This window comes from Anopheles maculipalpis, chromosome 3RL, assembly GCF_943734695.1.
Source record: "Anopheles maculipalpis chromosome 3RL, idAnoMacuDA_375_x, whole genome shotgun sequence".
NCBI lineage: Eukaryota > Metazoa > Arthropoda > Insecta > Diptera > Culicidae > Anopheles > Anopheles maculipalpis.
The window spans coordinates 63,898,926-63,914,469 of record NC_064872.1 but is presented as its reverse complement, the minus strand read 5'-3'; the positions used below and the strand labels follow the sequence as shown (position 1 = coordinate 63,914,469).

The following is a 15,544-nucleotide window of genomic DNA, read 5'->3' as shown; positions in this document are numbered from 1 at the left end:
TCGAAATAGATAAAACCATCGTGGTACTTATTGTTCATGAAATTGCAATATCATTAACGATACTTTATTGTAATTGCTTTATTTCGTTTTGTGGAAAATAATTTTTCACCCAAAAAACAAACCTTTTCTTTTTCGCCGGTTGTAACCGGCATCCCAGACGGAGTGTTTTTTACAAAAATCCTTTATTTTTTGTTTTGCTTCGCACACAGGAGGTAGCAATATGCGCGGAGATCAAAAGTGGCCCCCGGAGGAATACAAGCGCCAGTCGGAGGTGGATAATGAGGAACGCCGTAAGCTAGCCCAGCAGCCAGCGTTTCGTCCACGCCGCCAGCAAAAGGTAAGTGAGACAGTGGGTCTTTTTGTTCGATTTTCTTTCCCTCTGTTCTTTCTAGAACGTTTCCTTTCTTCATCGAAACTGACATCTCCTACGCAGTGCTAAGCTAAGTTTCAAAGGTTTTTATGAATGTGCTCACGAACGACCCAATCGGGCAAGGCACAAATCAATGAAGTATACTTTAATGGGTTTATTAGTATTCAATTTAATGAAACTTACCGCTCAACGTAAGAGAATCTATCCTTTTCGTAGGAAAAGGCACACAAGACAGGTCTTATTATTCTTGGCGAGACAGTTAAGCCATTAAATTGCAAATACGATTCAATTATCGTACATCAACTGGATTTCTGTAAGCAGCAGGTGTAAAGACTGAGGTTGAAAAAACATTTTCATGATTAACATCTATTGAAATCGTAGAAATAAGCCTTTGAAAGTGGGTGATATACAAAGGTTAAATTTAAATTTCGATCCCAACGTTATTTAGAGCCAAGACATGAGTTCTTCATCGAATAGAACTTAATTTGCTTAAGAAAATAATTTTTATTTCATGAAATGTTGAGCAGTTTTTTGGGCAAAAATATTATTGATAAAGAAAAGTATCGTAAGCTTTCATTGTTCACTCATCCTTCATTATAAAATGAACCTTATTTCAAAATCAAATCGCCATAATTATCATAAACATTCAAAATGTTTTCAATTCATTACTTCAACCAATTTCATCAAACTTTTGCTTCCAGCTCATGATAGTTCATTCTTACGTACAATCACACAAATTACAAAACCGCCACCAACCCACTAGAAATAAATGTCATGGTTGAGCTTTTTCCTCTCCGGTGCATTTCATAAAGCGTCCGGTGCAACGTGACCGTGGTACCAAAAACTCCCAACGTTCACCCCATTGCTCCCAGCGCATTGTACTCCAACCGCCCGCTTCCGCTTCCCGCTGAAAGCGGTGTTGCGTGTTAATTGTAACGTTCTAATTTTACACACTCCCCGCAGCAACACACTCAATCTGAATGAATTTTAGATTTGCACTTTAGCTTCCCGCGGGGACTGTTCCACCCCTACTTAGTCGCCTTGTTGCCACAAAAACGGTGCCACCGAAAAGTATTTAAAATTTCACATTTATTTAACCGACACAATCAACAGTTGGCAGCCGTTTTTGGGTTGGTTGGGAAAAGCGGGCTGTACGACCGGCAAAGGTAACAACCGTGGGACCAATTTTATATGATGGAGGCGCCTGGTGAGTCACGCTCCCTGCCAGCGCGCTTCCACTTCAGAAGCGCAATGTTTTATTACCTTGCCGTTGCGGGTTGTGCGGGTTACAATTGCAATTGCCATGCTGAGTGCTTATGTATGTTTTAATTGAATTTAACCCAAAGGCAAACCGGTGCTCATTAGAAGAAAGTGGACCAATTTTTCGAGGCAGGAGAACGGGCGGGTGAGAACGATACAGCGGATATGTGAACTGCGGTAGTTTAAGCTTACCTTTAACATGAACCGTACACAAATGCCAAATACTGTTTGCCTTATGGGGGAGAAGGGGAAGTAGTGTGAATCTATTCGCCTGTAGGCTCAGTGTGGGATGGACGGCAACCTAACCATCCCTACAAACCCAATTGACACCGATGGAGGCTATCTAATTACCGTAAAAATAATACATCCAGGCTCGCCAGTTTCTAATGCGAAACAGGCAAAGTGTAAAGGAAAAGAAGAAAACCCCCGGAACACAAACACACGCAGCGCACGGGAACAAATTGGCAACATACCGTCAACCCGCATCATTTTCCCGCATTCGCTCGCCTAATAGCCCGTGTGTCCCCGGTAAAGAACAAAGAGAGTTCAAAAATATATCTATAAATGCGTGCGTGCGTGCGTGCTACGGTGGATAAATTTATTCGGACATTTTACACACCGCAAAACCACGCTGACAGGCACCGCAAATAATACGATTCCGGTACGCAAACGCAAATTGTGGACATATACACCCCACGGTGCGCTTTTCTAAAAACCTCAGCCAAATGGTACATCTATTTTGTGGTTTAATGCGCGTAGTGCAAACCCGACCGTCTGACACCGTGAATAAGAGTTTTATTTTGCAATGCAACCTGACCGTTTTTTTTTTCGAATAATAAAAGATAAAAATTATTTAAAAAATAGTAGAATAAAAAAGTATAAAAGGCATAAAATAAAGACAACATTGGATAAAAATCAAGCTTAGGTAATTGTTACTTGTGTTCGTTCTCAATTAACAATAGTGCTAATTCTTCAGCCCGGCAAACACGAACAACCGCCTAGTATAACAATAATTTCCCAATCATTTCCAACCAGTTTGGCAGTGATAGCTGTTCCAAGCAAAGAGTTACTAACATCCGTAAGGTAGTAAAAGAGCGTGAAAAGCAGAACATAAAACACAACGATCAAAGCGATAAGATGCCCAACCAACCAGCATCAACGAATGCAGCCAGTGCTTTAATCACCGCACCAGCACCGCTACAAAGCTTTCTTTGCTTCGCTGGTAAGGATTTCTTCGAAATCATATGTTAGCTTCGTTAAGTAATGACCGAAAGTTAATTAGCCAAGAACCACACCATAAAATAGAATACTCACACACACACACACACACACACACACACACACACACACACACACACACACACACACACACAGAATAAGAGGCAGAAACATGGTCACAGATGAAGATGCAAAGGATAATAGGTGGGACGGCTTATCTCTTTTGTTTGCTTTGCTGAAGTTACTGAAGGATCAAAAGAGAAAAGAAAGGATGGCGCAAACAAAAGGGCCAAACACAGGGCAAGAAAAACGCATCGGATTAATAAGATTTCTATAGTAAGATACCAAGATACACTATGGACTATGTGGATGGGCCAATGGCGATATGCTTTATGCGCTTTGGGAGAACCAAGGGTACACGAAAAATAATCCAAAATTTTTCCAGCCCACCGATGGTAACGATAGATTTTAATCGCTTTTCCATAATGAAAATAGATTCGATTTAATTTAATTTGTCCGTCGGAAATGTTCCTTAACCAATTACTAGTGGAAATCGGGTATCGTAATAATCCCAATCCATAGGCAAGATTTATTGTAAGCTCTCAATAACAGCTAAAATTGGGCGTTTGCCAGCATGGGTAAGCTGTATCTCAGGAACTGAAGGACAGTTAACTCAACTGAATGCCATAGTATAGGTGCTCTTGTAAGTAAATAAAGATAGCTGAATCTTGTCCAATAGGCCTTTAAGTCACATACGTCAAGCATTTGTCATAAACGAAGTGCTGTCGTAAGCTGCCTGTCATGAGAGATCCGCTTTAAGGCTTCTTAGGAGAAAAGTTTAAAAAAAAGGGAATCTGATCGTAACTCTTTGCAATATTTTTCATCAATTCGATAATTTTAGAAACATTTCTTTTATAAAAAAAACTTACACACACACAACAATAGGATATTATTAGCGATATGTATTCATTTCATATTCCGTTGCTAGACGAACTCCTGTCCTCGCTTATGCGCCTTTTGTTTGTGAAGCATAATAATAATAATGTATTGCATGCGAAAAGTATTGGAGCCTCGTTACGCTTATGCAATTCGAAGTGCATTGTTTGTCCATTCATTCAACCAACCAATTGTTAGTTGGCAACGTGGCAACGGTCCACATTGTCCATCGATGGTTAAGTAATCGTCGAACCCCGCGTACGTTGTACAATCAATCTACGAGTATTTTACCATCATTATCGTTACCCTGATTATTATCATCATCAGCAGCAGCAGTAGCTAGCAACCCGCTGAAACATTCATGGTGTAATGTTGTACGGTACTTCGGGCAAGCCACGTGCACTTATTGTTGCCCAGCCGGAGTGAGCTTTTTTGCTCCAAATTAAAGCAGATACAGTTGCGTGCCGTGTTAGGATTGATGGTAAATTTTGACGAGCCACAGTACCGAGGCAACAGAGCTTTATAGAATTATTGTTTGCCAAATCTGCCGGAATGAACATGCGAGAGGATAATTTAGTTCAAATGCATTTTAATGATGCATCAGTTATATGATAGCATTGGATTGGGATTGAACAAATGTCTGCTTTACGCTGTCGAGCTAGTATTACGAACCCAAAGTTGCGGATAAAAAGCGGATTTCAGGTATAGTCATCTCCTTTCATCTTAGCTGGGATACGTTTTCTTCTTCGAGCCGTGAAAGGGCACCATATCTCCGGTGTGCTCGGTTGTTCCGTTGCGTAATATTCCGTCATCCAAAGAAAAAGCATCGAATGATTAGACCTTCGATCACCTGAGTTGTCGTGGAACCGAGGCTTCAAGGACACTTGGGGGATGATCGAATATGGTTGGAGTGGTTCACGAAACAAACTCTGCCACCGAGCCATGCAGAAAGACTGTGGGGCACGCATGTACTCGTGAGGTAGGATAAGCCTGTAGAATAAGGACCCTTCCGAAGCACCCGTTTTGACCAATTGGTCTGTCTTTTCATTGCCGGCTATACCGCAATGTGCAGGCAGCCAAACAAGAGATATACGGAATGATTTCTCAAACAATGAGCTTAAGACCTTTAATTTTTCTTTTACAAAGTGGTCCGGGCTCTTAATAGCCTTCACAGATTTTAATGCTAATTTTATTTCTTATTACTAGTTAGTTACTACCCAAAAGGTTCATTTTCAAAATCGAATTAATCAATTTCCAATCCTTTGTGTCGTGTAATGTCAGACAAACCCTTCAGTCCAAACCTTCGACATCAGGCCGTTAAGAACTTTCATTAATATAATCTTCACCAATGTAATCTGGTCCAACATCGACCGATCACTATCAAATCCATTCACATACCAAATGGACATCCCGAACTGCGGCCAAGGGTAACAACCTGCATCGTTCCACACACACACACACACAGTGGACCGAGAAATAAAGGTTCTTCATCATTGATTAAATTCAATCACGGTCTCTACGGTACCGGGAGTCACTACAGACCGAACGAGTCACACAGCATCATGATTTCTAATTACGTACATTTGGAAAACGTCTCGTCCAGACCAGCGTACGGGAAGGGTGGTATCAAGCCGAAAGCTTTTCATCTAATAGAAGAAAATCTCTTCTCTTCATTAGAGTGTATCACGTGAGCGACGGTACTGCAATGGAATGATCTGTACCTTTGACACATACACACAGAAACGAATAAAAAAAGAAGGTCATACGTTCGATACGACTGCTATCGTTCTAGCACCCAGAACTAGAACCCATCTGCACTCATATGCATGTACGAGCAGGTTCTACCTTGAATATTCTTTTTTTTTTGTCTGTGTTGGACAACTCATTCATTCCACTTTTTTTCACTCTCTGTCACAAGATCCGTGCTTATATTCCCACGCATTCGCTCGTACGCTTCCGTTTCTATTCACAGCAGGGACGTACAATTTTTCACCTTTTGGGTTTGCACGAGTTTCCACCCACTGACCTCTAATATCTGATCCGCCCGAGGTATTGGCTTTCACCGTGCTAGACCTTCCCGGGTCCTTCGTCCACCGTCCACCGTATAAAGCTTCTAAGAATTGCAAGGAAATTGAATTAAAATCAATGCTAATTGAATTCATCGGACGGAGAGCGAACGAGGCAGCAAAAAAAAATCGCCACAGCAGCTCCGATCTCTTCGAACGCTACTGATAGTGTGCAGTAAGTGCAGCGGAAAATGCTCATCTGATGCAACACGGGGAGAAATTCGATCAAAGATTCAAGGTTTTTTTTTATCAACTGTGAAAAGAGGCAAAAGATTCGAAGAGCAAAAATTATTAACTAGCTGAAAAGAAGCTTTAGAGTACGTTTTACTTCGTCTCTTTCGATTCAGCCTGGACAAATTTCTATGAAATTAAACATTTTAATTTAAAAACTGCTATGATTTTTTTTTGTGCTGTTGTAGGAAAGAAATAAGCTTTACAATGTAAAGGTTTTGCAAAGGATTTTTTTCAACTTAAAATATTTTAAAAAGTTCCTCTGTTTTGATGTTTACCTTTTTTACCATCTCACTTGTTCTTCCTCTTGTCTCTATTATATCCTTTTACCTAAAAATTTATACAGTTTCAATTTTTAAGTGTGGTGCTTTTAAATTTGTCCAAATTATGTTCAGCGATTCATTCATTTACAATGTTTAACTCATTTTTTAAGGTTCACAATTGATTACTGCTCCTTTTTTTTAGTTTATACATTATTTAATTCTCTTAGAACTTTAGATTTGTATTTCATTCTATTCAACATCTACCAAGAGCAATTTTATTTAATTTTTTACACATTCGCAAGTTTTTGAAACCAATTTTTAAAACCATAAACCAATACAGCCTGCAAATGAAACCGATTTTTTGTTTAGTATGCATCTAAACAGCTCGCAAAAAAACTCCTAAATTCAATGATGGTACTCCGCAAAGGATCATGAAACGGCATTCCCAGTACCATTCCTAAAACCGGCTAGCTTGCGAGAAATGACAGCTGGATAGGATACTAACCGAGTGAACGATCGCAGCTGTGGACAGATAGATGCCGTTTACCAGCATAGAAACCAGAGGACAAAAGAGATACTTCAGTCTGTGGCTGGATGTTTTACTTTAGCAGAATTTTTATCAGGGAAAAGAAAATTGCTACTCGGTATTGTTCATTCACAAAATATTAAATCATATTTAGTACCAAACAACGATTGCTGTGTTCGAGATGGTTTGGTTAAATGATTAATTTTGATTGTGATTTAATTAAATTAAAAATTATATTTAAAAATCGCTAACCGAGTATGCCCGGGATAAGGCAAAGAATAAGGAGGAAATGCCTTATCAATATAATTGTTTTTTTTTTTTCAACACAAGTGGTGTTGACAATACGGCACTGGACCGTCATATTCAATTGTAAATAAATAATTAAATAAATAAATAACTTAAAAATCGCCTTCATATTATTATATTGCCACATCCTACCTAACGAACATTTTAATTTAATAATGCTAACAAAGGCTACCGTCAAAAGCTGTCAGCGGGGGGAATATTTGCAAATTGACGAAACAGTTTATGAGAAAAGCTTATCAATTTAGGTAGATCTGTGTATCGCACCGCGTTTTGCTGTACCGTTTTGGGTCCCAATGGCAACGACGACGCATAAACTCCCGAAGCCCAAGCTCCATTCGATCCATCGTTGACAAGGGTACAAGAATAATGGACGGAAGCGAAAGCAAAAAAAAATGCAGCAACCTCTATTGCTTTCACTCCGGTTTTTTTAACAAAAGAAGAAAAAACGTTTTCTGCGTACATATGAACGCAAAAGGTGTACGAAGGTAGGCAATAGCACAAAAAAAACCGAACAACAAGCGTTGGCCGTATTGTAGTTTGACACTTTTAAGCCCACACGTGAACAAAGAAAGGGGAGATAGTTTCCTTTTCGGCTTTTTTTCTCAATATTTTTTTTTATTACAAGCCACAACTAACGAGCCTACGAGATTATCGGGCGCTTGGGTTTGACATCATCCGCACACACACACACAAACGCTCACACAGGATATCCGTTGCAAACTGGGTTCAGAGCTTTCCGGTGAAGTAAAAATTGGGGAAAAAATATCTCCCCTGGCACAAAATTGGCACGTAAAACAATGGCCCCCTTGCAAAAGGGTGAATGAATGGGCTGTGCTGGGTGGGTGGGTGAGAAATTCCTTCCCTTTTCAACACACCTTCCTTCAAACGAGTGGCGGCCGGAATCGAGGTGACAATATATTTTTTTTAATTTTTCTTTTTGTAATTTGATAGTGAGCTCATCTTGCGCCACAGAGAGCGAGAGAGAGCAAGAGAGAGAGAGAGACAGTAAGAGAGAGCGAGAGAAAAAGCATACACCAAATACCAAAAAGCCATATTGCCAACCAATCGTCTACCACATTTGCCTCTCTCAAGCCTGACAAGCCTTTGTTCGGCACAACTACAGTAACACGGAAAAGGATTTCACACTCTGGCGGGGAGGGGGCAACTATGGCAACCCTATTTCATCCATCCTACCGTTGGCCATGTGGGTGAGGCTTGGGCTGCAATTTTTCGTACATTTTACTTTTGGTTCGTCCAAATTGTGCAATATTTCCATTACCGTAACCTGCCGGTCTCTTAAATGTGTGATGCCGCTTTCAACGGTTGACCCAAAGCTTGGAGAATAAAACGATAACCAAATTAACACGAGCCGGCCACACGAATAATTGCCCTTCGGATGGAATTAATTCGTGCAAGATTTCGACTGCACTGGTGCAAATTAATGGGATTTATCGATCCGGGAGGGAAAGAAAACAATGCCCGACTATCAGTTGGCAGAAAAAAGCAATACACATAGTACAAGACTTGAGTGTCCGGGCGGTGTGATTTTACAGGAAAAAAGCTTTTCAATTAGTTCAAGCTGTATTTAACTATTATTTTTATCTCTGAAACAAAGCATATAGTACGGGGAAAAAATAAGGTGGAAATGTCTTATTAATAATGTTCATTGTTTCAGTCATCACGCACAATGTTGACAATACTGCGACGTGCGTCCCCACGCAAAGAATTAAAGCCTCTAGAAACACATACGGAACTGATCAAATTGCTGACAAACGTTTTAAACCAACGCAAAGAAACATGCTAGAGAGACGATGCTTTCTCAATTAACTTTCAGAAGAAAACCATCCACCCCAATTGCATAAATATTCAAGCTAGGTGACACCCATGAAGTACAGCAACCACACAGAGGCCCGATCAGTAGAACAATCCAAGCTGAGGCCTTAACTGCCAGTATCCATTGCTACGCGATCTTAGGCAAATGTAAACTCTACAAAGTCGCCTTTGAGGGCCTCCCAGCTATCACACATCCCCATACCGTTGACAAAATTCCTCAGTGCCGGGCTAATACTTCTCTCGCCCGTTGCGTCCTTTTGATTCAACACGCAGTTGAAACCCCCCGCGAGAATGACATGCTGAGATGCATTTCGCAGGTAGTACGCTATGGTGCGATTGAAAAAATCCTCCCGCTCTGACCAACGTTGGCTTCCAGAGGGGGCATAAACGTTACAGAGTGTGGTAGAATTCTCAAGACGAAGACAGATTATACGTGAGTCTAAACTGCGTTCGACTTGAGAATATTTTAGGTGTTCCCGTATAGCGATCGCTGTTCCACGTTTATCAACATTCGAGAGCACTTTTTACTCACGAAGCGCAATGTTGCCATCATACACTTCTTGTAGGAAAATAATATCTGCGTCAATTGATAGAACAAATGAACGCAGAGTATTGATTTTAGTCGGGTTTGAGATGGTATTTAAATTAATTGAAACTAATGCAAAACTAGCGAATTTCACTGTCACTGTCCGTCTCGTCTTGGTTTTTACGCTTACCTTTTGTTTCAGCATCAGGATTTGTGGTAGGAGGTGAGGGGGTAGGGTTACGAGGAGCTTTGAACACAGGTACAGCTATCGCCGTAGCGCACTCGTGTTCCTTCTGCTGTGCTGTTGATGTCGATGCTGCCGATGCGCTGCTCGGTTTCATTGGTGCCACCGTTAGAGCCTTCGGTGCTTCATTCGGAGCCTTCGGTGTCGTTGTCGGAGCCCTCGGTGCTACGGCTTTTTTTATTTTTATTTATTTATTTATTTATTTTTTTGCTAACGGGGAGGGAACCTTCAAGAGGTCCCCATCTCGGAAGGTGGTCTGTGGCTACAGACCAACCCTCAATATGGGATATATGGGATTCATTGTGACGCTGGGCCCGTGAAGCGGACCCAGCAGACGATGCGACCCTATTAAACCACTCCTCGACCTGATCCGAAACCCGTCCGTAGCCGTTACTCCCGGTTGGGTCTAAGCTCCTGCTGCTGCTCTGGTTACTCGTCGCTACTGCTGCTGCTTCCGTTGTCGTTGTCGTCTTTTGTGGGCGGTTACGACGGCAGCTGTTGCCGTTGGTGGACTTTTCTCATTCCACCTCACTTGGAGGTTTCTGAAGATGGTCCGAGCGGCAGTCCGGGCTGCTTCCCAGGTGTCGCGGTTGGCACACATTTCCGCCGCCAGATTGTCCATCGTCAGGCGGGTGTGGCTCTGCTGCTGCATCTCTTGTTGGATCCGAGAAAACCGTGGACAGTGGAACATTACGTGGTCGACATCTTCCACGTCGTGTTCACACACCGGGCAGTTTGGCGAGCCATCGAGGATGCCTTTCGCGACGAAGTAGCTCCGGAGAAACCCATGCCCTGTAAAGAGTTGAGATTGATAAAAATCAATTTCTCCGTGCTTACGATTTACCCAGGACATAGTGTCCGGGATAAGTCTCCTCGTCTTCATCCCCGGCGATCCCTGCTGCTCTGCTCCGGCTGTCCACTGTTGCTGCCAGCGTTCCATGGTCTCCTCTCTTCGTCGCTTTCGTATGTCTGGTCCAGTATATTCCCTCGCTACCTTGTCGTCGTGGCAGCGAATATTCTCCTCTAGGAGGAGGACTAGCGGGATAGTACTTGTGACCACGCAAGCTGCATCGTAGGAAACCGTCTGGAAGGCGCTGGCTACTCGGATTACTCCTGTGCGGTGCATCCTCTGAACGGTAGTGCGATGGATCGGTGCTACGGCTTTGCTAGTGAGCGGAGCACCCGCTACTTTTAGCAGTTTTGCCGGAGCTTTCGGTGGCCGGAGTGCTTTTGGGTGCTGTTGCTGTTGCTGCTGCTTTTGTCACTCCGGCATAAAATGTGCCTTGCTTAGCTAAGCTACGCTTGCTCTGCATGCATCCCATGCCAGTGACAGTGTGTTCGGGCATCAAGCAGTATCGGCAGTACGGATTTTGCCCATTGTATGTTATGGTGGTGCGCTCTTCCCCGATGGTAATCGTCGGTGAGATTCGGAGTGTCGGTGATTTGAAAATGATCTTCACCGCGATGATCCCAGTTTTTTCCCCGGCACTTTACTATCCGGACCGTAATCTGTCTCCATGATAGAAATGATTTTACCGAAGCAAGACGGAACGGCGGAAGCTCGTGCAGTCGCATTTCCGTTGCACCATCCTCTAGCATAATCGGTAGCGGATATGATGCTCCGTCGATGGTCAGGAGATGCTTCCCCTGGTGTTTTGACACGATCTGCTCCGCTTGTTGCATCGTTTCCGTCTCAACGTAAACGATTGCCGTCAACGTGCACATTTGGATCCTCGTGACGACCTCTCCGGCTTCAAGCGTATCGCCAATAAAGTCGATCACCTCACCTTGAACTCGTGTTACGTGATGAAACGTACTCTTGCTGCTAGAAAAAACACGCCTGCTTGCTGCAGCAGTCAAGAGCCAACTAGGCAGGTCAAGTACAAACGATAAACAAAAAATCCATATGGTGACACGCGCATATGAAACCCTTTAAACAATTGTAACAGTAAACAAACAGCGCAATTGCATATGACATAATGTGCAAGCCAAACCAAGAACCTTAACACACTCAGTTGATTTATTTGAAACCCAAGAACCCTAAACACACGGTTGCAGGAGAATATAAAGTAATAAAGTGAAAGTAACCACAATCTATGCAGCAACCACAACAAAAATGAGTATAAATAAATAATTAGGACCCCAGCCGAGAGGATTAAGCTAGCGGAGTTCATCTGGATCGGTCATCAGACTGATGCCGGAACGACGTAGCTAGTCGTCGCTTAAGACTCAACGTAAAATCGCGAAATGTGTCATTTAACTGTTCCGCCCAATTCCGATTGTTTTAAATTCGACTTCTCCTCTATCCGGTAAAGTATGCTCGTGTTAAAAGGGGCAACACGATCATAGCTTTGCTTACAACAAAATAAATAGATAAAAATTCCTTTGACTGGCTTTATGGTTGAACTTTAAATTTATTTATCATATTATAGTGAGCCGTCGTATTTATTTTATCTTTCATGCCGTGAAATCTCTAATTTCCCTTAAATTTACAATTTTAAATGTTGTAAGAAATGCTTAATTAATTGCATTTTACAATGAAATAATTTTAATAAAATGTAACCGATGTTAATATTAAATAAATTATATATTCAAAGTTAATGGATTTGCAAAATAAAAACTTAAGTTTGGAAGAATTTTCAAATGAGTTATTCTCTAAGCCTCTTCCTAACAGTACTGTTTAAATGCAAACACCGAACTTAAAAAGGATGTAACTGTCTGCTCACGCTGACTGTCGTAATGCGTGAAGCATAACTCACACTTCATTGAATGTCGTTAAAAGATTCCACAAATAACGCTTGTAATGAGACGGGTTTTTTTACAAGATTCGCTCATCCAGTCTCATAAATGGATTGTGTGAACAAATACAACTGTTCGTACAGACACATAACCACACACACACACACTAATGGGCGACATTCGTAGAAGCATTCCACTGTAATCAATAGCGAACGGTGAATGCGACTAACACTGTTTCGCTTCAGTCACTCCTGGTAAATTAATTAATCTGGTAGAATCGTGTGCAAAAGCTACGAGTGTATTGGATGAACCTGACGAATGGCCGGAGAGCGTGCAAGTTTTCTGCATCGTTTGATGGGAAATAATTTTTACATTCAGCTCATTTCAAGTGTTAACTAAATAAATCACCGTTCAATTGAAGTGTGATTAGCGAATGAAACTAGGAGTAGATTTTGTATGGTTTTGTGGGCGATATAATTGATATTTATTTTCAATCACCGAGTATAATTGCGAGCAGGTCTTTAAAGGGATTATGGCGTGTTTGTTCAAAGGCATGAAGTGTATTACTACCGAAGAGGTAATATTTTCAATGAGTGTACTTGCCTGGAGTTATCCAGTATGGTTTGGCGACTCCCCATACAGCGAACTGCCCTAAGTTAAATTGAATCTCTTTGTGTCCGACTTAAAACACTACTTAAAATATTGTGATTTTGTGTGAGATTTTTTAATGAAAACGAAGCATTTTTACAAGCTCTTGCTTCACTTAAATATAATTCTTATGGATTCTCATTCACTGTATAATATATTTGGATTATGAAACTATTTTTCGACGCTGAGAGCAAATTGATGGAGGCGCCCAGTACTTCACGGTGTGGCAAACAATCTTTTTAATTTGTTTTATGGATGAATGTACTTCAAATTGTAAATACGTTGTATCGTTATCATAACATCGTTAAATAATCGTTATTTTATGCTGACTTCAAGTTTAATGCCCCCGCTAAATCAAATCCCTTCTTCTCTTTCCCTCTTTTTCTCGGGTTTCCCAACGTATCCACATCCTGGACACCCACCTGCAGGACTATGCCGACTTCTTTGCGAAGAATGCACTGAACAACACCTACCCTGGCTACCGGGCACCACCAGGAACGCAACACCACGCCTAAACCAACGCGAACTTATCATCTCCTAAAGTGTAGCCCGAAGTTCCTCCCCGAAGTTTCGTATTACTAACAATTCAGAAAAAAAGGACAAAAGAATTGTTCATTACACTGTCTACCAGTAGTATTTGCAAGCGGAACGGTACCGTAATTGGGAGCTACACAAAGTCACAAAGCAGTGATCGAACTTTTGTTGGTACGGACGTGTGAAAAACCAGAAGCGGCGCAGCTAATCAAAATCATAAAGTATTTCTAAAATATGAAAAAATAAGTTCAAAAAGCGTTTAATAAAACTTTATCCCTGCTTATTGTTAATCACACTGTACACGCATAAACACGGCACATACACACATGAGCTCACATTTTACAAAACAAAACAAATAAATCCACCATTTCGAACGTTAAACTACTAAACGAAAAAGTTTAAGCAAAAATCGAACAAAGCTAACAAACCAATAGGAAAGGAAAGCAAAACTAAGTTAGAAAGTTAAGATTTGCGGACAAGGAAGCAATTTGGTGCCTTTACACTTTGGTGTCAGGAGCTTTAGCGTGCGCGAAACCCCTACGTAGAGAGTTAAACGTTTATTTGTTACTTTACAAAGCGGCATACAAAGGATGATACGCGTAGAAAATGGGCGCATCAGTTGCGCGGTGGCTTTAATCTTTCTGTGCCTAGTCGTGTGCTTTCTGTTCTCCGTTTCGATGTGTGTTTTAATTTGGTTCAAGTATCAGCCGAACGCAAGGGTACGCATGTGACGGAGAACAAATATTAGCTTACTATCGCGCAGTACTTCTGTTTGCTTCGGAATGCATGAACAATCGATAAATATGAACAGCAAAACTACAGCTAGTTAGTACACATTATTACTGTATTGTATATGCTTCTTCTTCTAGGTTTTATTTACACCACCAAATCTCCCACAATTGTATGCCGTGAGCGCTTAACGCTTATTTTTTTGTGATGTTTACCAAACGAAACGTACATTAATAAAGGCTTATATTCGTTACTATCATTAAAAGCTAATTAAAGTTTGTTTGAGTAGTTTCTTTAAGCTTTGATGGATTGGTACAAGAAAGAAATATTATCACAGCAAGTGGTTGGATAACCGATCATCAATATGCATCATCGCCTCTCTCTTAGCAAATCGGTCACAAATCACAGATAATGCAAACTATCTTGATAGTTTGGCTTTTCAAACAATCGTACCGTACCACTGTGGTAAGCAATTTATATGAGCAGTGCTTCAACTCTAAACTTATGATCGATTTTACATTTGAGATGTATTGAAATCTTTTCAATTTCAGTGAAGTACTGGGCGCCTCCACCATCAAATGACCATACAAGGTATCCCAGCAATTTTTGACATTATCCTATGAAATCAAAAATTAATAGTTTAAGCCAAAGAATACAACAAGAACAAACCAGAAGTAATTGTTCACACACCAAAAAACCTCGGGACTAGAACAAAAACACATGGGAAAGCATAAAAAAACCTCCGGACACTTGTAAAGATCATCACCTTCGAAGTAATCCCCATCTGATGCAATGCACCTCTTCCACTTCTTCTCCCACTCCTCGAAGCAGGTGGAAAACGCAGATGCTGCAATGTCCTTTAGTTCCGCCGGCGCTGCGGCTTCTATCTCCTCGATAGTGTCAAAACGGTGTCCCCGAAGCGGCCGCTTTAGCTTGTTGAACAACCAGAAGTTTGCCAGATATGCTGGTGGCATATCTGGCAAATACGGATGTTTTCGCAACGTTTATTTCACTGCGCAAACAAAATTTGATACATGCGCGCTGCTCCCAAACCTGGACATGGTCAATATGAACAAAAACGCTTGGCACAACTCCTAAAAGAAATTGTCACTCCC

The 15,544-nt window shown here is 41.3% G+C and overlaps 2 protein-coding genes across 5 annotated transcripts in view; one reads left to right on the top strand and one right to left on the bottom strand.

The window, feature by feature from the left end:
- Positions 1-15,544, top strand: part of LOC126562623 (uncharacterized) — a 228,752-nt gene that overhangs the window by 77,687 nt on the left and 135,521 nt on the right. For 2 of the 3 annotated variants that reach the window (XM_050219176.1, XM_050219178.1), the window contains exons 5-6: positions 210-337; positions 13,595-13,727. In XM_050219176.1, coding sequence (XP_050075133.1) covers positions 210-337; positions 13,595-13,681 — 215 coding nt within the window. In that variant the 3' untranslated portion in view covers positions 13,682-13,727. Of the gene's footprint in view, positions 1-209; positions 338-13,594; positions 13,728-15,544 lie in introns of those variants that run through there. The other variant, XM_050219177.1, reaches the window with a different exon arrangement.
- Positions 1-15,544, bottom strand: part of LOC126562844 (elongator complex protein 5) — a 561,590-nt gene that overhangs the window by 524,484 nt on the left and 21,562 nt on the right. The window lies entirely within an intron of this gene.